A 27,067-nucleotide genomic window follows, 5' to 3' on the forward strand; every position below is an offset into this window, starting at 1 on the left:
GGGAGGACGTCATGCTGGGAGGACGTCCATCGTGCTGGGTGGACGTCGTGCAGGGAGAACGTTGTGCTGGTAGGACGTCCATCATGCTGGGTGGACGTCGTGCTGGGTGGACGTCATGCTGGGAGGACGTCCATCGTGCTGGGTGGACGTCGTGCAGGGAGAACGTTGTGCTGGGAGGACGTCCATCATGCTGGGAGCACGTCGTGCTGGGTGGACAGCGTGCTGGGTGGACGTCGTGCTGGAAGGACGTCGTGCTGGGAGGACGTCCATCGTGCTGGGAGGACGTCGTGCTGGGTGGAGCAGAGGGGGCTCACCTCTCAGTTTTAATTACACTGGACATCTTTTATTTTTTTCATTTTTAATTTTTTTATTAGGTTATTAAATAGGACTTAAACTGACGAAAAGGTCATTTATCATTTATTAAACATCCTGGAAACGCTGAGAATCACCTACTCACAGTGAATGCATCAGGGCACAGGTCCACACACACACCATCACATGAGGCGTTCAGGGTCATTGTGAGTCATTCAGGGTCATTGTGAGGCAGTCAGGGTCCTGGTGAGGCGTTCAGGGTCATGGGGAGGGGTGTGTTGTGAAACATTTTTCAGCATCTCCAGGTCTGAGCTCTGAGGAGTCAGCCTGTGCTGCGTTCAGGGATGTTCTCCTGCCAGTAAAGTCTTGAAACGTGGCTTCAGGGAGGACCAGGAAAACAAAGAGGTGTTGACCTGCAGAACCAGAACTAGAACTTACTGACTGAGATGCATTAAAGGAGCAGAGGAAATCCCATAATGACCTGGAAACAGCTGAACCTGACAGCTGGCTGAATTAATATGTGCACTCTGATAAAGATGCTGCTGTTACCATGACGATGTGTCGGCGGGCTACGTCTGGTCTCTGGCAGAGTTCCTGCAGACGTCTGCAGAGCTGCTCAGGTGTGGAGTACAGGTACTGTTCTGCAGAGGAGGAAGAGGAGAAGAAGAAATGGTGCAGAGAGAGAAGAAGAAAGAATGAAGGTGAGGAGGAGCTCCAGGTGTGTTTACCTGGGAATATCTCTGGATAAACCAGCTCCTTGGGACAGAGAGGGAAACATCCACAGTGGACCGCTTCCAACCTGAAACAGAACCAACAGGTGAGCTCCACATCTGGATCTCTGCTATCAGAGCAGAACCTGGTAGAACCCTCATCTGCTCCCCCATGCCAGAACATGGCTGCCTTCTGCTACATTGGCATTTGTTAACATTAGCATGTGCTGATAGAATGGACGTCACAGGTCCTGTTATCATGTGATGGGGGGGCAGCTCAAGATGGCAGCATGAGTAGTCATGATGTCACCAGCTCTCAAGACCAAAAGGCCGAGTTGTTCTTGTTGACGGTAAATAAGCAGACACAACGCTGGAACGCTACAGAAGACGCTAACGCTAACGCTAACCCCATAACCCTTTCTACATTAGCCTGGAACCCCCGTCCTCTCCACCATCTTTCTACATCTGCCTGAAACACCGTTCCTCTCCATCTTCTGTCTAAACGAGGCGGTCTTCATGTTTCCTGGTTGGTAGTTTTATTATTGATCAAGTCCCACAAAGTGATTTACTTTTTACCAACTGGCCTTTTCAGGCGGCGCCTTAGCGACATATATATATATTTTATATAAACACAAAATCATTTTTCTGGATTACGGAAAGATCCTTGTTGATCGTGTATCGGACAGACGTGACTTCTCTATAGAAGACTATTACAAACATCCTGGAAACAAAGATCCAACGGCTCCAGGTGAATGTGGAAGTGAATGGAAACGATACCACTTTGCCTTTAATTAAAACCAGTGGACAAGATCTTGCTAACACACAGCTAATTAGCACAAACATGGCTGGAGAGAAACAGGAGGACGGTGTAGAAGGTAAGAACTCTTTTACTCATAGTCAAAGAGTAAATCATCTCACAGGGAAATGGAGGACGAGTAACAGACAGAGCCCAGTTTGCTGAGAACCAGCCAGCCCGGTCATGTAGACCAAGCACCTCCTCCACCCCTCTCCCTAGCAAGACACAGTCATGGCCTGCTATCAGAAGGAAAACTAACAAGTTGCGATGAAATCTCCCTACACACCAGGATCAGACCAAAGAACAACTCAGAAAGTAAAAGCAGACAGCCGGGCCTCAGACTGGTTGTTGGTGACTTTGGGATGCTGCATGTACCACATCCAGTTCATTCATAGACAACTTCAGCTTCTTCTGGGACCGCAGGAACTTTTCTAAGCCAGATGGATTCTGGCTGAACAGGTCAGGAGTGAAGCTGTTCGCCTCCAGCCTGGTTTATTTTCAGACTCTGTTCCCTCGGACAAGGACAACAGACAAGAGAGACCAGAACAACGTGATGAGACAGAGTCTAGAGGAAACCTGGAGAAAAACCACCTCAGCCGCTCCTGAAGAAACCCCCAAAGCTCTCAGCGAGGACCCACCCCCTTCATCTCATCATCCTCTATCCAGATCACCCCACCTCTCTTGGACTTCACCTCCCAGATGGAGGAGCTGGTCACTGTGGCGACCAAACTTACCTCATGCCCCAGGCCCATCTTTCCACCCCGAACCGTCCCACTTCATCCTCCTCCACCAGTTCCCCAGCGAGCTCTGACCCAGTCGTCCCAGCACCCACCTCCCTTCCCTCCTGAACTGAACCAAGCTCCTTGTCTGTCTCCAGCCTGATAACAACCAGCATCTGATGGATCTGAGCTGGTCCAGGCTGCAGCTCTGTAGGTACTCATGGTTCTCCAGGATAAGCCGGCCCGACATGCAGGTAGTTTCCTTTATCCCTGTTTTAATATTTACAAAGGTTCAGAGAAGCCAGATTCACCCAGTACGTTCTATACATTTATCACATCTTGTGTTCATTCCTCATCAGCCTCAGCCTGCCCAGAGCAACACCTGGACAGGTAATGTTTTAGCATGCTGAAGCTAGCTCTGCTAAATGTCAGAAAAACATTTTAATCAACGATTTTATTACAAAGCACAAAGTTAATGTCTAGTTTTCACCAGAAAGCGGGTCAGACAGAGAAAAGGATGCTTGTTCTTATAGAAGCGACCCCTCCAGACTTCAGCTCTGTGGGTGGAGCTAGATGACATCAGAAAGGTGGAGGAGGGGCTGTTTGCTTTAATGACTCCCTCCAACGCAGCAGGTATCTTAGAAAACTTTGTGTCTCCAGATGCCCTCCGCTCTCGTGTGGTGGTCCTTCAAATATACAGACCACCTAAACACTGAGCAGCGTTTCTGATGACATTGTGAACTGCTGTCAGTCATCTGTCCACTCTGACTGTGTCGTTATTGTTGGTGGTTCCTACATCCATGCTGAGAACCTGGAGGACGGAGGGACCAGAGAACGGTGTTCTTGATACCTTTGGTCTAACTCAGCATGTGGACCAGAGGACCCTGTCTGGATCTGGTCGTCTCTAAAGGTCTGAATATTTCCAGGTTGTGTTGGTGGACGTTCTTCTGTCTGATCCTTCCTGGGTTTTCTTTGAGATGCTGTTATTGTCAACAAAAAGCCCAAACAGAGGTTATCAGGAACCGGTACACTGGTGAAAATCCCACTGACATGTTTCTACCAGGAAAGTAGATCCTAGAACTCCAGTCCTCACTAAGACCAGGAACTTAGATCCTAGAACTCCAGTCCTCACTAAGACCAGGAACTTAGATCCTAAAACTCCAGTCCTCACTAAGACCAGGAACTTAGATCCTAGAACTCCAGTCCTCACTAAGACCAGGAACTAAGATCCTAAAACTCCAGTCCTCACTAAGACCAGGAACTTAGATTCTAGAACTCCAGTGAGACAGATCCTGATGGAGCACGTTGGAAAAGGTAAAAATGTGTAACTGGTGGACACGGCGTGGACGTTACTGGTGTCAGAAAGACAGAATAGTGGCAGCAGGTGAAGACGCTGTCATCACAGAGTCAGAAGGAAGAAACACCAGAGGAACGTACAGCTGGATATCTCAGTCGGTAGAACATCCGTCTGCCATGCAGGAAGTTCGATTCCCAGAGTGGAGAAAAGTATCTGCTGCTAAATAATAATAATAATAATAATAAAAGTGCAAAGCGCTAACCACGACCCATCAGGAGCAATTTGGGGTTTGGTGTTTTGCTCAGGGACACCTCGACATGAGCTCTCCGGGCCGATATCAAACCTGCAAACCCTTGGGCTGCAGAACGACCGCCCTCCCCACTGAGCCGCCACTATGACAGTAATGATGCTGGTAACGTAGTCTTCTGTTCTAATGTATAAAATAAACATGTACAGATACATGTGAGACTGGTAGCAGAATAAATAAATCTTATAAATTTGTTAGCGTAGCATCACTTCTAGACCTCCAGCCTCCAGTCTGGTCCCGCTCTGCTGGACTGAAGGACCAAAGCTACTTTCCGCCTGTTCTTTTACTGACTGCTACATGTTGGCAGCAGACTGGCTCCTTATTTATCTGGATGGTTTTATAACATGAAGTTTTGTTCCACAATGATAGAACATGTTTTACTGGTTGAGCTTCTTATTAACATCAGCAATCCTGGTTTTCCTGAGCGTGGCTCTTAGGAGGATTAATATGGAATGTGTCTTTATTCATGTCTGCAAACAGCTTTAATATCTAACATGGTGTGTGGAAAGTAAAAGTGGATTTTGTACAAATGTCTCACATTTCACTTCATTTCCTTGATTTTATTCTGGACCGTTGGTGTCGACGTTTCCTGTTTCTCTAGATTCTGTGCGTACGCCTGGTCAGAGTTGCCGTGGAGGAACGAACATTGTCCCACCAAGTCTGGTTTTTATAAATCCCAGAAGCTGACTGTATTTGGCGTACGCCGGTTTTTATTCCTACGCCAGTTTTAGGAATGAGGCTCCTGGCCCCTTCTGGGTTTGGATCAGAACAACCCCCCTCCCCCGCTGGACAACACTATTCTTCTTCTCTGCTTTAATTAGCTTATGATTCATTAGAGGAGAAGGCCTCATAGCCAACTGGATCAACAGAAACCAGTCCTGCTTCTGAACCGTCCTCCTGTCATGAGACACAACCCGATTAGCCAGTGAAAAAGGTTCTTCCTGCAGACTGCTGGGACCACGACGCTCATGACAACCTCCAACTACGACCTGGACATAAACCAGGTACAGATCACACGGGCTCTGTGATTGGTTGTTCAGCCTGCAGCTATAACACCACCTGACAGGAGAGGCTCAAACAGCCAGAGATGCTGGCAGCAGAACCAAACGCACCCTGACGTCTCCTCTGATCGGACCTCCTCCTCCACACTCCGACCTCACAGCAGAACAAGAGAACAACCTGAGGTCCTGCTGGTGCAGGTGGTTCAGCTGGTTCTGCTGGTCCAGGTGGTTGTGGTACACAGTTCCAGCAGGTGGGTTTGGTTTGTTGTTGGTTCGGTTCAGTTCTGTTTGGATCGGATCTTTATAACCTGAGCTGAGTCAGAAAGGCAGAACGATTCCACCAATCAGAATCGTTCTGTGTAAGCCCCGCCCCAAACGCTGTGGATGGTCTCACAGGAACCGCCTGCAGACCAGAACCCCGTCTGGGTCAGAACTGAATCTTTTCAGATGGGGAATCAGAACCAGGTGCTCTAACAAAATTCTGAGATCTAGGATGAGCTGAGGAAGACTCACATGGCGACGCCGAAGAACTCGTGTGCGGCGGTGGAGACGACGACGTCGGCGTCACACAGAACCTGCAGGTACTGGTCTCTGCCGGATTGGAAGCCCCAGTTCAGGACGTGGCGGTCCAGGAGACGCTGGCTGGAGGCGAAGATCTCTGCAGGAGGAAGACGAGGGTGCACCCTTCATCATCTACCCTCATCATCCTCAGTGATGAAGCTGAGCTGTGTTTTGTTGGTTAATTAGAAGGAAATAAACACACAAACACCAACTGCAGTGTGTGTGTGTGTGTGTGTGTGTGTGAGAGAGACCCTGTGACTCTGCCTAATGTGATTGGATGTCTGCTATCATCTGATTTACCGTCACCTGTTTGTGCCGCAGTTAAACTTTATGTCTCAGAGTGTGTGTGATCATAAAATACACACACACCCATTATCACATCAGTTGATCAAACCATCATTTAGTCTGACACCTGTGAACTGCAGCCAATCAGAGACCAGAGGATCTGCAGAGTAATCTCTCTTACACAGGAAGGACGTTTTTAGTAAATGAGGACACTCTGGCCTCCTCAGGTCATCAGCAGGCTTCTCAGAGTTTCACACGGGTCCTCAGAAAGCTGGTGGAACCAGGAGTCAGCAATCTGTTCCTGCATAGATCCAAACCGCGGGCTAAAAGTTTAACACAACATAGTCAATAAAAGTCTAGGAGGTGTCCTTGCTCCTGAGGATACACAGTGAACCGTTCTGTTTGAGGAATCTGAGGTGACCTAATGGTGAAACGTAACGCAGAGCTTCTTCTAGAAATGGTCTCATTTCACCGGTCCTCATATTACTGCTTAGACAGGAATGTGTGTGTGTGTACCGGGAACGTCGGTGAAGGTCTCTCCGATCACGGAAACTTGGAAGTCTAGTCGCCGTTCCTTCAGTTTCAGTAGAACTTTGAAGAACATCTCAGGGTTCTTATCATGTTCCCTAAAACACAGAGAACATCCTGAGGAGGGGGAGAATGAGGAGGAGGATGAAGCGGAAAAGGAGGCAGAGGAGCAGCACGAGGAGGATGAAGTGTCCAGCCATGGAAAAACCAGGATCAGGAACAGTTCTAATACTATTCAAGGTCAGCCTGGGCTTCTAATCTGGTAAATGGTAACAGAAATCCTCCCTGGTCTGGTCTGACCTGGCTTAACGGGTCAGAACCTCCTGGTGGACTGGAACCAGAACTCACCACCTGTGAGGCCACACGATGTGCAGAGGCTTCATCTGGTCTACGGAGTCCCCCTCACCAACAAGTCTGTGGATTCTGGACTCACATGTGTCCCCTTCACAAACAGGTTTCTGGACTGTGGACTCAGATGTGGACTGATGTGGACCCCCGGACCTGTGTAAGACTTGTGGTTGGTTAAAGTTTATCAGGCTGTGTTGATGTTGCAGGAGAAACTGTTACCGTGACGACCGCTGCTGCTCATCAGGTGGAATGATGATGTCCCCAACATGAGACGTCTCAGCAGGTAGACGGAGCAGCTTGTGCTTGGGCAGCAGCCTGGAGGACGGGAACCGAGTCAGACTCACGCAAGTGTCACAATTCAGGGTGCACAGACTATGTATACTATAGAGTGTCCTACATGGGCTGTGGAGTGTCCTACATGGGCTATGGAGTGTCCTACGTAGACTACAGTGTGTCCTATGTGGGGCTACAGAGTGTCCTTCGTGGGCTACGGAGTTTCCTACGTAGCCTACATTGTGTCCTATGTGGGGCTACAGAGTGTCCTTCATAGACTTCGGAGTGTCCTACATAGACTACAATGTGTCCTACGTAGACTACAGAGTGTCCTACATGGGGCTACTGAGTGTCCTACGTAGCCTACATTGTGTTCTATGTGGGCTACGGAGTGTTCTTCGTAGAATACGGAGTGTTCTTCGTAGAATACGGAGTGTCCTACGTAGACTACAATGTGTCCTACGTAGACTGCGGAGTGTCCTACGTGGGGCTATGGAGTGTCCTTCGTAGACTACAGAGTGTCCTACGTGGATCTGATTATGGTCCATGTAAATAAATTTATTGGGATAGTAATAAAGGAATTGGAAGTGTGCTACTTGTTATTTATATTCTTACTCTATTAATCATGTTAATTCTCTCTTATCTATAAGCTCATACACTTACTAACAGTGTGTAAGTGTGTTTACGCAGCAGTGTGTGAGAAGAACAGAGAGAGGCTGACCAATGCTGTGTTGCCAGTAACAGAACATGTGACATCAGGGGAAGTTTCTAGGTTGACCGGACTGGTGGTTTTTTTTGTTTTCTGTTTTTCTGACTGTTGTCACATGGAAGGCTGTGGACATCTGCATGTGGTCGATCTGTGACTGTATCTGACCCGAGTCCAGCAACCGCAGCATTAGTCAGCAAAACTTTGTGTAGCAAGACGAGGACCATGTATCAAGGATTCATGGACCAGTTAGAGGAAGTTCTGACTGGAGCAGACAGGGCTCCGTTCTGGATTAATCCTGGAAGAACTCGGATTGCATTTTCCCACACTGTAAATTAATAAATTGTCATCTGAGAGAAGCAGTTTGTCATCTATGCTCCATCAAAAGGAAAGCATAGGAGGACCTAAAGAGAAAGGTAAAAAGAAACTAGAGTGGAACAGTACCTGATTAAAAAGGAAAGTTGCCTATTTAATACTGTGGGAAGAAGTTCCTGTTCTTCATGACATTTTTAAGGTTTTCTCCAACATCTGAAAACAGACTCATCACGCTGACGGCCATATTCATGTCCCCTCTCTTCTCGCCGCGAGGCCTTCAGGTCCCTTCACCAGCAGTGATGCGTTCGGGGCCCTCCAGAACAAAGATGTTTCAGAAACAGAGAACTGAGACGTTCCGGTTATAGGGACGGACAACTGAGGGACAGAGAACTGAGATGTTCCGGTTTCAGGGACGGAGAACTGAGACGTCCCGGTTATAGGGACGGAGAACTGAGACGTTCCGGTTTCAGGGACGGAGAACTGAGGGATGGAGAACTGAGGGACGGAGAACTGAGACGTTCCGGTTTCAGGGACGGAGAACTGAGACATTTTGGTTTCAGGGATGGAGGATAGATCCTCAAAACAGTCTGAACATGGGGACCACCAACCTGCTGACGTCCGGGAACTGGATTGGATAGTTCAGGACAACACACTTGGGACGGATCTGCTGGTCCAGGTCTCTAGGTCTGTGGTCTGGCATCTTCTTCATGAAGGTGTGGATGGACGACAGAAAGGAGTCCATGTTGAACCGGGAGTTAAAGACCACCACATCTGCAACCAGACTGAGACAGAAACCAGTACTTAGAGGAGGAGGAGAAGTTTCAGAGTCCAACCCTGATTTCTTTTTCCTGGACGGTCATGGACGCTAACATGCTAACTAAGACACTGACAGCCATAGACATAATAAAGAATAGACGCCGCATCAACCGCTACTGCTACTAGCCCAGACAAGCCGTAGCGCCGCCATCTTAGACCGGTACCCACTCTACTAATGACTGGCGCAAAAAAGAGTCTGCGCATGAAATCAATTGTAACTGAAAACTTAACTGATGTTCAAGCTTTTTATTCCGTTTTGGTCCAAATTTCGTACATGTAATTATGATACAGAACAAAGGATTTAGCCTATTTAATATTAATTACCGCTAATGTAAAATTCTGATAGAAAAACTGTGTGTGTATATATATATATATATATATAAACCTATATAAAATTATAAACACACCCACGTGTACACACGCACACACAAATATATATGTATATATATACACATATATATACATATATATAGATATATTCACACACTAATGTATAATAGAAAAGCAGCAAAGTCAACCACATTATTAGGAGACAATATACGATTAGACTTTTAAGATATACATATAACAATTTCTGAATACATCATATTTCTACATAAATCTATCTCTATATCTACTGTATCTATCTCTATATTTATCTACTGTTTATGTCTATATCTATCTTTATTTCTTTCTATCTCTATATATACATATATACATTTTAAATAAGAGGAAAACATGAATACATCAGCATATCAATATCAATCATATATGTACATAGGATGTAAGATGTATGATTAGAAAAAAGGAAAACATACAAATCATATACAGTGTATCAATATCATTCATACAAATGTAGATTAAAGATCTATACCAGAGAAATGGAAAATGTATATGTCATGCAGAGAACTGATTTACTACACAGAGAAAAAGAGAAGCCTTTAAGGCTGAACAAAGCACATAGAGAATAAAATGTAATGTACATGTATATTCTCAAGTTAACATGAACACATCATCCTCATCTCAAACCATATTTACAAATGTACAAAGTATCACACAGAGGTTTTAGAGCTAAAACCCCTGAAAGAGGACTGTTTTGCTCATTTTTTTCCTTGTGCTACCTTTTTGCAGTTTAAGGGTGGTCAGTCTGGCACCGTGGTGCAGCCTTATGTTGAGAAACACAGACACAACCAATGACAACAAGTTGGAATGATGGTTGTGAATCCCAAACTGTGTCTCCTCAATGTGCTTCCCAAGCAGAAAAACGTCGTCCGTTCCAGCCTCTTCCCGGACTGTGTGTGTGACTGTTTGGGTTTGGGTTTGTTGAAGCCTGGCGAATGACCCTTTCTGCAGCTCTTAGCACCTTAAAATCATAATAATATTGATAATATTACAATATACTTATATAATGCTCTGCACAGTGCTAAAAGACACTCTGAAGAATAATAAAAAATAAATAAAGCAACTTCAATATGCAAAGAAAAAACAACAAACAAACAAACCTTCACTGTGCCATGTGATGGAATTACGCTGTTTCTCAGGGCTAAAAGGTGGTAGCTCTCATCACATGATGATGGGACAGCATCTCTGACCAAGCTTACACGGCACACATCACAGGACAAACCCTGCTATGTAGACCAGAGTAATGTTCCACCAGACCACCAAACCGAGTGGGAAGATAGCTGTGGTCACACTAGATAGATGGAGATGGGTGCTCTGTAGTTCCTGCTGTGGACATCTCTACAGCAGAGAGGGACACCGTGTCATCTTGAGCAGCCACATTGCCGTCTTGCTCGGTGAGACACCACACCGGACCATTAGACGGCGGAAGATGGAACTGGCCTGTAGATGGATTGTTATTCCAACCGCCTTGTATTGAAAACAGACACAATACATAATTACTCCCAAGACATAAAGATATTAATAAAGTATCTTTACTTATTTATTGTAATCGGAATTTATCGTAATCAAAGTAACATTAAGCCAACCTGCTGCTCTGATGGAGTTAAATAGGAGCTCCAAGTGGTCCTGGCTGAACCTGTAGGTCAGCACATACCGCTGTACTTGGAGCAACTCAGGAATCATCAGAGTGTCAATACTGATGACAAATCCAATGACAGACAGGTACCTACATAAGAAAAAAGTATCATTACTCTGATGACTGGAAAACAAGACACCCAAAAAAGCACCACGAAATTTAATTCATTCAAAGTGGTGAAACTTCTGTTACATCCAGGCAACAATGAAACCGCAGAACCTGGAGAACCTGGAGAACTTGAGAACAAGAACACGTGCAACAAGTACCATTGTGACTATAATGTACTTGATTTTGTGTAATACACACCATTTAGAAGAACCTGGGCTGAAATACACTAAGTACAAGACAATTCTAACAAGGACAAAACTGCATATTGAAAAGCATTTTAACAAAGATGATGATGTGAGCAGACGTACCATCCTTCTGACATCTGCATGACGTTGATCTTGTGTTATACAAACATTTAGAAGCTTTCAGCACCTGAAACACACTGAACACAAGACAAATTCCAACAAATAACTCTGAACACTGAAAAACATTACAAACCAGTATCATGTTAACACACACACCCTGACCTTATTACACACTTATTAGACTGATTACAAAACATTATGAGCAGAGACAAACCTGAGGAAAAAACATGGTAACGGTGACATAATATCAACCTGATATAGAGAACGCAGCATCTTAGGAACGCGATGCACAAGGAAACAGTGCGACATGGAACTCATGTCATGAACTTTTAATTCATGAACAAGCGATATTCTATTAGACCTCTTGGGTCTGTGAAGGGGTGAGCAAGTACTCCCTGGCTCTTGACAAAAATGCTTTTTGCTCCATCCAGTTTAGAGCACCGAAGGGAGCTTTGAATCCTTCTGCACGAGGATTGCGCCCATTCATTCGGTCAAATAGCCTGTCGATCATCTATAAATAGATACTGACGATCATTACAGGATTTCATTAAGTATCACATACTTTAAAAAAAATAAATCCTCATGTATTCAAAGTATACAGAGAACAAAGTACTTATTGCTAAACTATACGCTCAATAAGTTCATATTCAAGCATTATTGGCTTGATTTCCTTATTTCTAAAGGTCTGTTTTGTACTACAGCAAATTTCAGCTTTAGCATTGTAAAATCTGTGAAAGTACGAGGTTACGTACAAATGTTTGTATTTATGATGAATATAAGTACAAACGTTTGTATTTATGATGAATATAAGTACAAATGTTTGTATTTATGATGAATATACGTACAAACGTTTGTATTTTTGATGAATATGGAAAATGACTGTTTATAACAACATTAGCATGTTAACATTTTAGAATATTAGAGGAGTCAAGAATATCAACGAACTGCTCCTGATACTCAAATTATAATTGGTTTTTAAAACGTGTACTTGGTTCCATAATGATTAATAGTATCACCTCAACGAATTCTGCCGTTGCCTCACAGTCTTTAAACTGAGATTACCCAAGATCCCTCATTGCGCGGAGAGTCACGGATACAGAGCGGCTCAGTGTCTGTGCAGCCAGGGACTCCCTCATCTTGTGGTTCTTAAGACATGTTTGTCTGTGGTTTTATTAGCAGCATGCAGTCCATCTTTCTTTTGGACATCTCGCCAGGCTTTCCTCCCTTACTTGAGTTTCCTCAAGTCTTCTCTTAAGAGCAGTGGGAGAAGCAGGCGGAGCGTAGCAGTGATCCTACAGAGATGAATGAACATGGGTTGAGTGATATTTAACTCCACACACATCACATTGACACCACAAGTGTATGGCCCACATTATTTCTTATAGTCTTCACCTGTGAAAGTCATTGCCAATACTGTGTGTGTGTGTGTGTGCCAGGAATGCATGTTTAAATAGCATTTAATTGTGAATGAATGGGTTTATTTGTGAGTGGCAGCAGGACCATAATATGTGATATGCTGCCGTTATACCTCCAGGGCCATTATGACAAGATGCCAACAGTAAAAATACTCACCTCATCAGGCTGAGGTTGTGGATGAGAGGTGTCAAGTTCTCGTCAGCTCTTCTGGACGTATTTGTTGTCCTAAGCTTTTCCAGCTAAAAGGAAGAAGCATAATAGTTAAAAAGAATATCTCACCCTGCCCGGTGATTTACATTTATAAATCAGTTATACACCTACTTTTTGGAGATGAACTGGGAATAAGAAGATGGATGGAATAACACCATCTCTGAGTGGGACAATCTGGCCTGTCCTATCAAAGTCTCCTGGCTTAAAATGCTCAGTACAAAGCACAGAGGAAACACTGGCAGTGAATCCTTCCCTCCTCAAAGCCACTTCCCATTTCTTCCTCAAGTCTCTGTCTTTGGGAAACCTAACAAATGAAAACGGGAAACTAGGGACACTGCACAAGAACATTTCACAAATATGGTGAAGCCTATTTGTTTCCTTCTAACATCTTACAATATTTCTTTAACAAAACTACTATTGTGATGCAAAACTATAATGAACCAACCCTGTTAAACTTGTGATTAAACTTATTTGGAAACTTTTCAGATATTCAGTTGTCTGCTTTTTTAAGTAGATGGGGTGGGAATGAGTCATAAAGAGTGGCTTACTGATGGTGAAATATATGTGAATAACACAGGCTGTGAAACCAGTGCTTGTCTATATGATAAACTAGTAATACCGGTTAAATTTCTACAGTGGTAATCTAAGGCATTGCTATGATTTATGCGGTCTCAGTTGTTGCCGCGTGAACATCGGCACTAAACATAGCCTACCAAGCTAGCTACGATTTCACTGATGGGCATAAATACAGCACAGTAATATTCCATTCACACTATATGACCAATAGTATTCAAACTTACTTGTAAAAAGTAATCCCACGAGCCCTGTTTTCGACAGTCCGCAAATTCGAACAGGAATATGCTGCACAATCTGATTAGCTACTGGTCCAATATGGCAGCCGCATTTCTCGCGCTCCAATAGCTAATGCGGCGTCTCTTCTTTATTATGTCTATGATGGTCACTAGACGGGTCAATATAGACCACAATGCATTGCGGGCAGAAGCTCAACATGGAGGCGAAAAAGATGAGCTGCATGAAATTACCTTTAAACAAACAAACAAGGAATAAAATAGAACATAAGGAACAAAAATAAAAATATCCATCCATCCATCCATCATCCATCCATCCATCCATCATCCATCCATCCATCCATCATCCATCATCCATCCATCATCCATCCATCATCCATCATCCATCCATCCATCATCCATCATCCATCATCCATCCATCATCCATCCATCATCCATCCATCCATCCATCATCCATCCATCCATCCATCCATCATCCATCCATCCATCCATCATCCATCCATCCATCATCCATCCATCCATCCATCCATCATCCATCCATCCATCATCCATCCATCATCCATCCGTCCATCCATCCATCCATCATCCATCCATCCATCCATCCATCATCCATCCATCCATCCATCCATCCATCCATCCATCATCCATCCATCCATCCATCCATCCATCCATCATCCATCCGTCCATCCATCCATCCATCATCCATCATCCATCCATCATCCATCCATCCATCATCCATCCATCCATCCATCCATCCATCCATCCATCATCCATCCATCCATCATCCATCCATCCATCCATCCATCCATCCATCATCCATCCATCATCCATCCATCCATCATCCATCATCCATCCATCCATCCATCCATCATCCATCCATCATCCATCCATCCATCCATCCATCCATCCATCCATCCATCCATCATCCATCCATCCATCATCCATCCATCATCCATCCATCCATCCATCATCCATCATCCATCCATCATCCCTCCATCCATCATCCATCCATCCATCCATCATCCATCCATCATCCATCATCCATCCATCCATCCATCATCTATCCATCCATCATCCATCCATCCATCATCCATCCATCCATCATCCATCCATCCATCCATCCATCCATCATCCATCCATCCATCCATCATCCATCCATCCATCATCCATCCATCCATCCATCCATCATCCATCATCCATCCATCATCCATCCATCCATCCATCCATCATCCATCCATCCATCCATCCATCCATCCACCATCCATCCATCCATCATCCATCCGTCCATCCATCCATCCATCATCCATCCATCCATCATCCATCCATCATCCATCCGTCCATCCATCCATCATCCATCCATCATCCATCATCCATCCATCATCCATCCATCATCCATCCATCATCCATCCATCCATCATCCATCATCCATCCATCCATCCATCCATCATCCATCCATCCATCATCCATCCATCTATCCATCATCCATCCATCCATCCATCCATCCATCCATCCATCCATCCATCCATCATCCATCCATCCATCCATCATCCATCCGTCCATCCATCCATCCATCCATCATCCATCCATCCATCCATCCATCCATCCATCCATCCATCCATCCATCATCCATCCATCCATCATCCATCCATCCATCCATCCATCCATCCATCCATCCATCCATCATCCATCCATCCATCCATCCATCATCTATCCATCATCCATCCATCCATCCATCTATCCATCCATCATCCATCCATCCATCATCCATCCATCCATCCATCCATCATCCATCATCCATCCATCCATCACCCATCCATCCATCCATCATCCATCCATCCATCCATCCATCCATCATCCATCCATCCATCCATCATCCATCCATCCATCATCCATCCATCATCCATCCATCCATCCATCCATCATCCATCCATCCATCCATCATCCATCCATCCATCCATCCATCATCCATCCATCATCCATCCATCCATCCATCCATCATCCATCCATCATCCATCCATCCATCCATCATCCATCTATCCATCCATCCATCCATCCATCCATCATCCATCATCCATCCATCATCCATCCATCCATCATCCATCATCCATACATCCATCCATCATCCATACATCATCCATCCATCCATCCATCCATCCATCATCCATCCATCATCCATCCATCCATCCATCATCCATCTATCCATCCATCCATCCATCCATCATCCATCATCCATCCATCATCCATCCATCCATCATCCATCCATCCATCATCCATACATCCATCCATCATCCATACATCATCCATCCATCCATCCATGGACTGTATTTGGACATTTTGTGGACATATTTTGACATAATGTTGGCTATGTTTGGACAATGAGTTGACATTTTTAGGACATTGTAAAGCATTTGGGACATTTTGTTGACAATTCAGGAGACTTAGTAGACAATGTGTGGACATTACGTGGATATTTCTTCGGACACAAAGTCCCAAACTCTGTCGACAGTGTTTGGGATTTTGGGATTTTTGTACAAAGTTTTGACATTTAATTGACAATATCCACAGTTTGGGACATTGTGTGGACAGCTCAGAACATTTTGTAGACAGTTTGGATATTGTGTGGACAGTTTTGTAAACACTATTGGAAATTAAGTGGACAGTGTTTGGACATTCAGTGGATACTTTTGGACAGTTGGACTCCTGTTGCTGCATAGATGGAAACCTGCCACTGAGTCCTCTTCTGATTGGATGCAGCTCTAACGAGGTTAGCGTGATGGAGGAGCTGCTGCTTATTGATCAGATGCTCATTAGATGGCAGATGAATGACAGGAACCAATCAGAAGGGACCTGATCACCAACCAATGACACAGGCAGGAGTTTAAACCTAATTCTAATCACTAATTAATATCAGACAGGTATTACCATGACAACACCTGGTTGTATCCATACTGGAAGTCCCTCTCCTGGTCTTTGCGGACTGGATAAACCAGCTGGTTCTCATGGAAGTACAGAACCTTCTTCAGACGGGCCAGATCTGGTCTGAGGGCCACCAGCTCACACAGGTTCAGAACCGAACTGCTGAACAGAACCCTGCAAAGAAGAAGAGCTGCCATTACAGGACAAGGACCACACAGCTAATACAGGCAGGACACCTGGAGGACACACGGAGGACTCCTGGAAGACGTGGACATTACATGTACTCTTGTAGCCTCACCTGTGTGATGTCATCAGCGTGAGCCTCACCTGTATGAGGGGCAGGTGGGGATGGTCTGGCTAAGGGAGAGCGCTGCCGTTCGGGCCCTCCAGTGCCATTTCTTGGCGGGCAGCGTGCAGACGGCGCATCCATCGATGTTGTCCTTCAGCAGGTCAATCAGCTGTTTATGGGAGCCGCCGTAGAACGCCTCCACCAGGAGGACACTGGGAGACCCGCTCACCTGTCGGAGAAGGATACATTGATAGTATTGATCCCACTGATTAGGCCCTAACAACCCCAGCATCAGTTTGTAACCAGGTGGATCTTAAACAGCCCTTTTTCAGTCTGGGAAAGCCGGGATTCAACCAGCAACCTTCCAACAGGCAGAGCTTTAGCCCAGACTGAAGTTGTACAAACAACTCCAGATAAAATCAACTTGTTCAACTGGGAAACTCCGTCAGGTCACTCCATCAGGAAGCTACGTCAGGTAGCTCCATGTGGTACTTTCATCAGGAAGCTCCGTCAGGTAGCTTAATCAGGAAGCTCCGTCAGGTAATTTCATCTGGAAGCTCCGTCAGGTAGCTTCACCAAGAAGCTCCGTCAGGTAGCTCCATCATGGCTCTCCATCAAAAAGCTCCGTCAAGTAGCTTCATCAGGAAGCTCAATCAGGGAGCTCCACCAGGAAGCTCTGTCAGGTCGCTCAGTCAGGTCACTCCTTCAAGTAGCTTCATCAGGAAGCTCCATCAGGAAGCTCCATCAGGTAGCTCCATCAAGAAGCTCTGTCAGGCAGCTCCATCATGGCTCTCCATCAAAAAGCTCCGTCAAGTAGCTTCATCAGGAAGCTCAATCAGGGAGCTCTACCAGGAAGCTCTGTCAGGTCGCTCAGTCAGGTCGCTCCGTCAAGTAGCTTCATCAGGAAGCTCCATCAGGTCTCTCCATCAGGAAGCTCCATCAGGTAGCTCCATCAAGAAGCTCTGTCAAGTAGCTCAGTCAGGTCGCTCCGTCAGGAAGCTCCATCAGGAAGCTCCATCAGGAAGCTCAGTGAGGTAAGCTTCATCAGGTAGCTCCAACAGGAAGCTTCAACAGGTCGTTCCGTCAGGCCACTTTGTCAGGTCTTGTTTTCCATCAGGAAGCTCCATCAGGTAGCTCCGTCAAGTAGATCCAACAGGAAGCTTCAACAGGTTGTTCCGTCAGGGAGCTCCGTCAGGTCTTTTTTTCCATCAGGAAGCTCCATCAGGTCGGTTCAACAGGAAGCTCCATCATGGCTCTCCATCAGGAAGCTCCATCAGGAAGCTCCATCGGGTAGCTCCAACAGGAAGCTCTGTCAGGAAGCTCCAGCTAAAAGGTCGGATTCATTTGAAAAGTGCAGCATGAACGCAATCTCGGTTACAGAATGAATGCTGCACCCCTCAACTAAACCGAGTCCCCAATCCAACTAAGTCTAGTGGACTATACTGGTCCCCCAACAAAACAGAGTCCCCATTTGGACTGGGTCTAGCGGATTATCCAGGTGGGGATGCAGTAAAGAGACTGTACAGAACTGATTCCTGCCAACTGCTCTGCTAGATCTGCAAGAAAACATGCCAAGGATAGAAGATCTGGTCAGGACCACGACCCGGTGCTGCAGTTTTGGTATGAACCGTGTTTCTGCTGATTAAAACACAGCCAACCTGCAGCCTACAGAGTTTCCACTCAGAATTGATTCTGTTTTCACAACACGTCCTTCAGAGTCTGGACGTCAGGGTCAATAAAGAGATAAAACCAGGCTGATGGAGGCTGAACTGTCAGTAAACGTGAAACTATTGTTCAGCAGTCGGTTAACTCTGCAGAAACAAACCACAGAAACCCCAACATCCATCTATTGGCAGCACAATGCGTCCTGATAGGAGTCCATTATGATGTGAGGAGGCTTATGCAGCCAGCGGCAGGAAGTGGACGGCTTACGGTCCCCAGCGCCTCATCCTTCCACTGAATATCCTGCCAGTCATTTCCAGTCCATCCTCCATTTAGCTGCCCACAATGGGAGCTAATGTTGCTGCAGCAGCACTCAGCGTTTGCCCACAGACGACTCAATCAGCCATATCTGCTCCTACAGCTCTGCAACCACAGTCATATCAGGAGGAGGAAATGAGTTGTTCTGCAGCCGGAGGACTGATACCGCCGCACGCTGCCATGCAAATGTGTCACATCTGATTGGAAAAACAAGCACAATGTCAGCTATTGTGCTAAAAATGGTCCAATCTGCTTCCTGAATGCATCCAAATAATCTCCATGATGAAAATATGTCAGGGAGGGGTTGGGAGGGGGGTGAATTAACTGCTGCTGGATGACCTCCTGGCCTTTTAGACGAATAAGTCCAGACTCATTTCAGGTTTCAGTCCAGAAATCATTTGGTTATCATCATCATCATCATCGTCGTCGTCCTCACACCAGAACCGCCAAAGAAACCCAGAACCGCTGGTTGAGCCTAAACACCACCTCTCCATTCACCATGGCAACCTGCACCATGTCCCCCTAACCCAGGGATGTAGAACTTAGTCCAGGTTCCACATCTAACCTGGTCTCCTGTGGGTCGGACCAGTAAAATAACAGCATAATAACCTGGAAATAATGTTTCAGTGCAAAGAAATATAAGTTCCTTAACCACATGCTTTTATTAAATAAACTATGATTTTAGAAAATATTATAAACCTGAAATATCTATCTATCTATCTATCTATCTATCTATCTATCTATCTATCTATCTATCTATCTATCTATCTATCTATCTATCTATCTATCTGTGTGTGTGTGTGTGTGTGTGTGTGTGTGTGTGTGTATATATTTATATATAATGTGATAGCCTGCAGTCAGGTGAATCCACACTGGTGAATAAAAACATCTGAATGTGACATCATCTCAGCAAGAGAAGCTGATTGGACGGAGGCAACACAGGAAACCAGGTGTGTACATAAACGCTAAGATGTCACCGAGCCGCAGTAAGTCAAGCAAGAGCAGCGTCACGCTAGCGGAAAAGAGGATGTTTATGTTTGTTATGTTTATGGATTAAGTTTTATGAATCGATTCTTCCTCCGGAATGAGGTCTGGGACGAGGTCTGGGATGAGGTCCGGTTCTTCCTCTGGGACAAGGTCTGGGACGAGGTCCGGTTCTTCCTCTGGGACGTGGTCTGGGACTAGGGCTGGGACGACGTCTGGGACGGCGTCCGGTTCTTCCTCTGGGACAAGTTCTGGGACGAGTTCCAGTTCTGCCTCTGGGACAAGGTCTGGGACGAGGTTCGGTTCTGCCTCTGGGACGAGGTCTGAGATGAGGTCCGGTTCTTCCTCTGGGATAAGGTCTGGTTTGTCCTATGGGACGAGGTCTGGGACAAGGTCTGGGATGAGGTCCGGTACTTCCTCTGGGAATAGGTCTAGGACAAGGTCTGGGACGAGGTCTGGTTCTTCCTCTGGGACAAGGTCTGGGACGAGGTCCGGTTCTTCCTCTGGGACAAGGTCTGGGACGAGGTCCAGTTCTGCCTCTGGGACGAGGTCTGGGACGAGGTCCGGTTCTTCCTCTGGGACGAGGTCTGGGATGAAGGTCTGGGATGAGGTCCAATTCTTCCTCTGGGACGAGGTCCGGTTCTTCCTCTGGGACAAGGTCTGGGACGAGGTCCAGTTCTGCCTCTGGGACGAGGTCTGGGATGAGGTCCGGTTCTTCCTCTGGGACGAGGTCTGGGATGAAGGTCTGGGATGAGGTCCAATTCTTCCTCTGGGACGAGGTCCGGTTCTTCTTCTGGGACAAGGTCTGGGACGAGGTCCAGTTCTGCCTCTAGGACGAGGTCTGGGACGAGGTCTGGGATGAGGTCTGGTTCTTCCTCTGGGACAAGGTCTGGGACAAGGTCCGGTTCTTCCACTGGGACGAGGTCTGGGACGAGGTCCAGTTCTGCTTCTGGGACGAGGTCTGGGACGAGGTCTTGGACGAGGTCCGGTTCTTCCTCTGGGACGAGGTCTGGTTCTTCCTCTTGGACGAGGTCCAGTTCTTCATCTGGGACAAGGTCTGGGACGAGGTCTGGTTCTTCCTCTGGGACGAGGTCTGGGACGAGGTCTGGGACGAGGTCCGATTCTTCCTCTGGGACGAGGTCTGGGATGAGGTCCGATTCTTCCTCTGGGACGAGGTCTGCTTCTTCCTCTGGGACGAGGTCTGAGACGAGGTCCGGTTCTTCCTCTGGGACGAGGTCTGGGATGAGGTTCGGTTCTTCCTCTGGGACGAGGCCTAGGACGAGGTGTGGGACGAGGTCTGGGACGAGGTCCGGATCTTCCTCTGGGACGAGGTCCGGTTCTTCCTCTGGGACGAGGTCCGGTTCTTCTTTGGGACGAGGTCCGATTCTTCCTCTGGGACGAGGTCTGGGACAAGGTCCGATTCTTCCTCTGGGATGAGGTCCGATTCTTCCTCTGGGACGAGGTCTGGTTCTTCCTCTGGGACGAGGTCTGGGATGAGGTCCGATTCTTCCTCTGGGATGAGGTCTAGGATGAGGTCTGGGACGAGGTCTGGGACGAGGTCCGGATCTTCCTCTGGGACGAGGTCCGGTTCTTCCTCTGGGATGAGGTCCGGTTCTTCTTTGGGACGAGGTCCGATTCTTCCTCTGGGACGAGGTCTGGGACAAGGTCCGATTCTTCCTCTGGGATGAGGTCCGATTCTTCCTCTGGGACGAGGTCTGGTTCTTCCTCTGGGACGAGGTCTGGGATGAGGTCCGATTCTTCCTCTGGGATGAGGTCTAGGATGAGGTCTGGGACGAGGTCCGGTTCTTCCTCTGGGACAAGGTCTAGGACGAGGTCCAGTTCTTCATCTGGGACAAGGTCTGGGACGAGGTCTGGTTCTGCCTCTGGGACGAGGTCTGGGACGAGGTCCGGTTCTTCCTCTGGGATGAGATCTGGGATGAGGTCCAATTCTTCCTTTGGGACGAGGTCTGGTTCTTCTTGTGGGACGAGGTCTGGGATGAGGTCCTGTACTTCCTCTGGGACGAGGTCTAGGACGAGGTCTGGGACGAGGTCTGGTTCTTCCTCTGGGACCACGTCCGATTCTTCCTCTGGGACAAGGTCTGGGACGAGGTCTGGGACGAGGTCCGGTTCTTCCTCTAAGACAAGGTCTGGGACGAGGTCTGGGACGAGGTCTGGGACGAGGTCTGGGACGAGGTCCGGTTCTTCATCTCGGACAAGGTCTGGGACTAGGTCTGGGACGAGGTCTGGTTCTTCCTCTTTGACGAGGTCCGGTTCTTCCTCTGGGACGAGGTCTGGTTCTTCCTCTGGGACCAATGCAGGCTTCTTGTCTTCGCAGCAAACATCATGCAGTGACGCAACCAGATCTTCTCCTCTGTTCCTGGTCTGGGGGACGGGGTTTAAGGCTGCCCACCATCACTGTGCCGGGACTGTTACGTAGGACCTGAAGCCCTAGACATCCAGCAACGGGACTGTGAAGGCAACTCGTTGTGCTTGGATTCAGTCAGACCCCTAACTGAAGGTTGAGGAGGAGGCGGAGCAGCGTGAGAGGTGCCCACGCCGTGAGCTGCCATGTTCGCCCTGCTGCTAACGTTCTTAATAGAAGCCACACAAATCGCAGATGTCTCTTCCATCTTCCTTCTTGGAAAATCTGATCACCAAACGTTTGATTTGTAAGTCTTCAGAGGTCGGCTGAATATCTCCCTGTTGCCTCCATGTTTGCTGTAAGCTGCCTGCGGCTGCTCCGCCCGCCTGTTTAGTAAGAATAGTTAAAACATAGTCGTGTTCAAGGCGCCTCAAAAACACGGTGCAGACGAGATAAACTGGTACTCGTCATAAAATGAGAATATCATGAAAAAGTTGATTTATTTCAGTATTATTATTTCAACATTCATTCCTCACAGACTGACATATTTAAATGTTTATTTCTTTTAATATTGATGATTATAACTGACAACAAATGAAAACCCCAAATTCAATTTACCAGAAAATTAGAATATTGTGGAAAGGTTCAAAATTGAAGACACTGCAGAATTCACAACAAAGATAACATGCCACGATGCGTTCAGGGTCCTTGCTGTAGTTTTGCTACTACTGACAGCTGTTCCGAGATTAAGCCTGGACCCAGTAGGATTCCTGTGTTAGTTAGTAAAATAAGGAATCGAACACGGTCAGTTTGTGGGGTGAAAACACCTGCAAAGGCCTTTAAATGGTCTCAGTCTAGTTCTGTTGGCTACACAATCATGAGGACGACTGCTGACCTGACGGTTGTCCAAAAGACAACCATTGACACCTTGTACAAGGAGGGAAGACACAAAGGTCGATGCTAAAGAGGCTGGCTGTTCACAGAGCTCTGTGTCCATGAACATTAATAGAGGCGAAGGAACAGATGTGTAGAAAAGGTGTACAAGCAGGAGGGATAACCGCACCCTGGAGAGGATTGTGGAACCAAACCCATTCAAACATGTGGGGGAGATTCACAAAGAGTGGACTGCAGCTGGAGTCAGAGCTTCAGGAACCAGCAGCACAGACGTATCCAAACGTGGTTTCAGCTGTCGCATTGGAGGAGTGGGAGGAAGAGAGGAGAGGCTCAGAATCCACGTTGTTGAGGTGGAGAGTAAAGTTTCCAGTCAGTGCTGGTTTGGGCGTCATGTCATCTGCTGGTGTTAGTCCACTGGGTTTTCTTAGGTCCACGGTCAACGCAGCGTCTACCAGGAAGTTTTAGAGAACTTCCTGCTTCCTGCCACTGACCAACTTTATGGAGAAGCAGATTTAATTTCCCAGCAGGACTTTTCACCTGGTTTAAGGACCATGGTGTCCCTGTTCTTAACTGGCCAGCAAACTGGCCTGACCTGAACCTCGTAGAACATCTATGGGCTATTGTGAAGAGGAAGATGCGATACGCCCGACCCAACGATACATAAGAGATGAAGGCCACTATCAGAGCAACCTGGGCTCATAACACCTGAGCAGAGCCACAGACTGATGGACTCCATGCCACGCCGCATGCTGCAGGAATTCAGGCTAAAGGAGCCCCGACTAAGTACTGAGTGCTGTACATGTTCATACTTTACATGTTCATACTTTATGTGTTCATACTTTACGTGTTCATACTTTACGTGTTCATACTTTACATGTTCATACTTTACGTGTTCATACTTTACGTGTTCATACTGTACATGTTCATACTTTACGTGTTCATACTTTACATGTTCATACTTTACGTGTTCATACTTTACATGTTCATACTGTACGTGTTCATACTTTACATGTTCATACTTTACGTGTTCATACTTTACATGTTCATACTTTACATGTTCATACTGTACATGTTCATACTGTACATGTTCATACAGTACATGTTCATACTGTACATGTTCATACTTTACATGGTCATACTTTTCAGTTGGCCAACATTTCTAAAAATCCTTTTTTTGTATCGATCTCAGTAATATTCTAATTTTCTGGTATATTGAATTTGGGGTTTTCATTAGTTGCCAGTTATAATCATCAATATTAAAAGAAATAAACATTTAAATATGTCAGTCTGTGAGGAATGAATGTTGAAATAATAATACTGAAATAAATCAACTTTTTCATGATAGCTCCTTTTATGACGAGTAGCTGTATAATAATGGACGTAAGCGTGGCTCACCGATGCAGACACACTGGATCTCTCCTTCCCCAGCAGATACACAGGTATACACATGTATACACTTGTATACACAGGTATATACAGGTACATACAGGTATACACAGGTATACACAAATACATACAGGTATATAAAGGTATACACCTGTATATACAGGTATACACAGGTATACACCTGTAAACACAGGTATATACAGGTATATACGGGTACATACCTGTATATACAGGTACATACTAGTATATATTATACGCATAGACAGCAGATATGAAGCATGACAGAAATTAATATGAATAATCAGAAAGAAAACAGAAAACTTATGAAAAAAATTAGGTGAAATAATAATAATATATAAATTAATATATAAAAATAAATATATACAGAACACTATTACTATCATCATCATCACCATCATCTTCATCATCATTATTACAGGAAATAAAAACAAACACCTTTTCTCTGATGAAGACGAGAAAGAAAAGATGATGAAATGATGGAAGAACCACCAGAGGAACGACGCAGTGACGGATGTAAACAACCTGACGGGATCAGACGGGAACGTCATGGACGGGAGCGTCATGGGAAATCTGTCAGAAAGGTGAAACCAGTCATTCCACCTTCAGTCAGACGGCGGGGGATTCCAGCGCCACTCGTCTCACCTCCCACCGTCACGGAAACGAAGGGTTAATGTGGGCGTTCCCAGCAGGGAATCCCCCAGCATCAGGATGACTCAGCAAACGCTGGAATCTCTGGAAACACTCGCCGTCACCCGGAGGCGGACAGGCCCATGATGTCACACACACCCTCAGCTGGACACCCGGGGACGGCGAGGAGACAGCGATGACTCAGCTGTTATCGGCTCTCACCACCTTCTCACTCTGAAACTCCTTCATCAGACGAAAACCAGACTCCTCTTCCTCTTCCTCTCCGAAGCTGCTGCCAGCGAGACAGATGTGGCCCAGCACCATGTCTCCGCTCTTCATCATCATCATCACAGCCCCCTCTGCTACCTCAGCTCGCTGATGAAAACCAGAACCATCCCACGTTCAATTCCCAGTAGAACATCGTCCACCACTTCATGTTTCACCCTGTGGGACAGATGAGGAGGACAGGTGGCCTACCACTTACAGATGTTTGTCCTGGTCCGGACTGGACCGGTTCACCAGGACTAGCTACCGTGGTTACCCTGGGGAGGGGGGCAGATCAATATTGATCGATACCAGTGTGATAACATCGATACTTTAATATCGGGCTTGAAAATTGTCCCAAACTTCTTGGTTGACTATTAGAAACTCTTTTCTCTGAGATGATGCCACGCTCATCGTTTATTCTCCAGATGAGGCCTCATCACCACAGGGTCTGGACTAATACCCACCCTGACTACCAGGGGAGAGCCAGACTGCACCTGGACAGGTCACCAGGGGTAGACTAGACCTGGACAGGTCACCACGGGTAGACAAGACCTGGACAGGTCACCAGGCGCAGACTAGACCTGGACAGGTCACCAGGGGTAGAGTAGACCTGCACAGGTCACCAGGTGCAGACTAGACCTGGACAGGTCACCAGGGGTAGACTAGACCTGGACAGGTCACCAGGGGTAGAGTAGACCTGCACAGGTCACCAGGCGCAGACTAGACCTGGACAGGTCACCACGGGTAGACAAGACCTGGACAGGTCACCAGGCGCAGACTAGACCTGGACAGGTCACCAGGGGTAGACAAGACCTGGACAGGTCACCAGGGGTAGAGTAGACCTGCACAGGTCACCAGGCGCAGACTAGACCTGGACAGGTCACCACGGGTAGACAAGACCTGGACAGGTCACCAGGGATAGACTAGACCTGGACAGGTCACTAGGGGTAGAGTGGACCTGGACAGGTCACCAGGGATAGACTAGACCTGGACAGGTCACCAGGGGTAGAGTACAGACTAAAGATATAAGTTTTAAAAAGACTGTTGAATTTAAGACTTTTTTTTTAGCCCATTTGTTAACTTTCAGACCTGGTTTCATGGTCTGATTATTTACAGCCACATCCTGTGTTTTTCGGGGGACCCCCTTGGGGTCTGACGAACCCGTGTTGTGGACCTCTGGTTTATATGGATGTGGAGAAAACTTGAGTGTTTCTACAGATGGTTTATGTCTCGGAGCCCGTGTTTGAAGGGTTCATGAAGCCACAGAAACACACTGCTAGCAGTTAGCAGCTAACAGCTAATTGTACCCGCTCCTGTCGGTACAAACAACCAGAACCGTCCGGGTCACCGCCAGTTCGGGCTGTCCCGGTCCGGCACGGCGGTTTCCAGCAGGTTCCCTGTTTTTCAAATGACCAGCGGGGGACAAACAGCGGACGGATTCGTGAGCCTGTCAGTTCCCTCACCGAGACTCACCTCAGACTGCTGCATCTTCCGGCTGCCGA

The 27,067-nt window shown here is 46.6% G+C and overlaps 1 protein-coding gene across 2 annotated transcripts; it reads right to left on the bottom strand.

Moving 5' to 3' along the window:
- Nucleotides 1-616: 616 nt before the first annotated feature.
- gtdc1 (glycosyltransferase-like domain containing 1) lies at nt 617-27,067 on the bottom strand. Of its 2 annotated transcripts, XM_042002405.1 has the most exons (11): nt 27,039-27,067; nt 17,083-17,273; nt 16,762-16,929; nt 8,767-8,940; nt 7,084-7,179; nt 6,865-7,017; nt 6,505-6,614; nt 5,656-5,800; nt 1,041-1,111; nt 862-953; nt 617-725 (listed from the first exon to the last, which is right to left on the bottom strand). In XM_042002405.1, exons 1-11 carry the CDS (start codon nt 27,051-27,053, stop codon nt 651-653), a joined length of 1,290 nt encoding a protein of 429 aa, XP_041858339.1. In that variant the 5' UTR covers nt 27,054-27,067; the 3' UTR covers nt 617-650. The 2 variants fall into 2 exon arrangements, with proteins under 2 accessions (XP_041858339.1, XP_041858340.1); XM_042002406.1 differs by lacking the exon at nt 27,039-27,067 and having other exon boundaries at nt 17,054-17,145.

Source organism: Melanotaenia boesemani, chromosome 12 (genome assembly GCF_017639745.1).
Source record: "Melanotaenia boesemani isolate fMelBoe1 chromosome 12, fMelBoe1.pri, whole genome shotgun sequence".
NCBI classification, from domain to species: Eukaryota; Metazoa; Chordata; class Actinopteri; order Atheriniformes; family Melanotaeniidae; genus Melanotaenia; species Melanotaenia boesemani.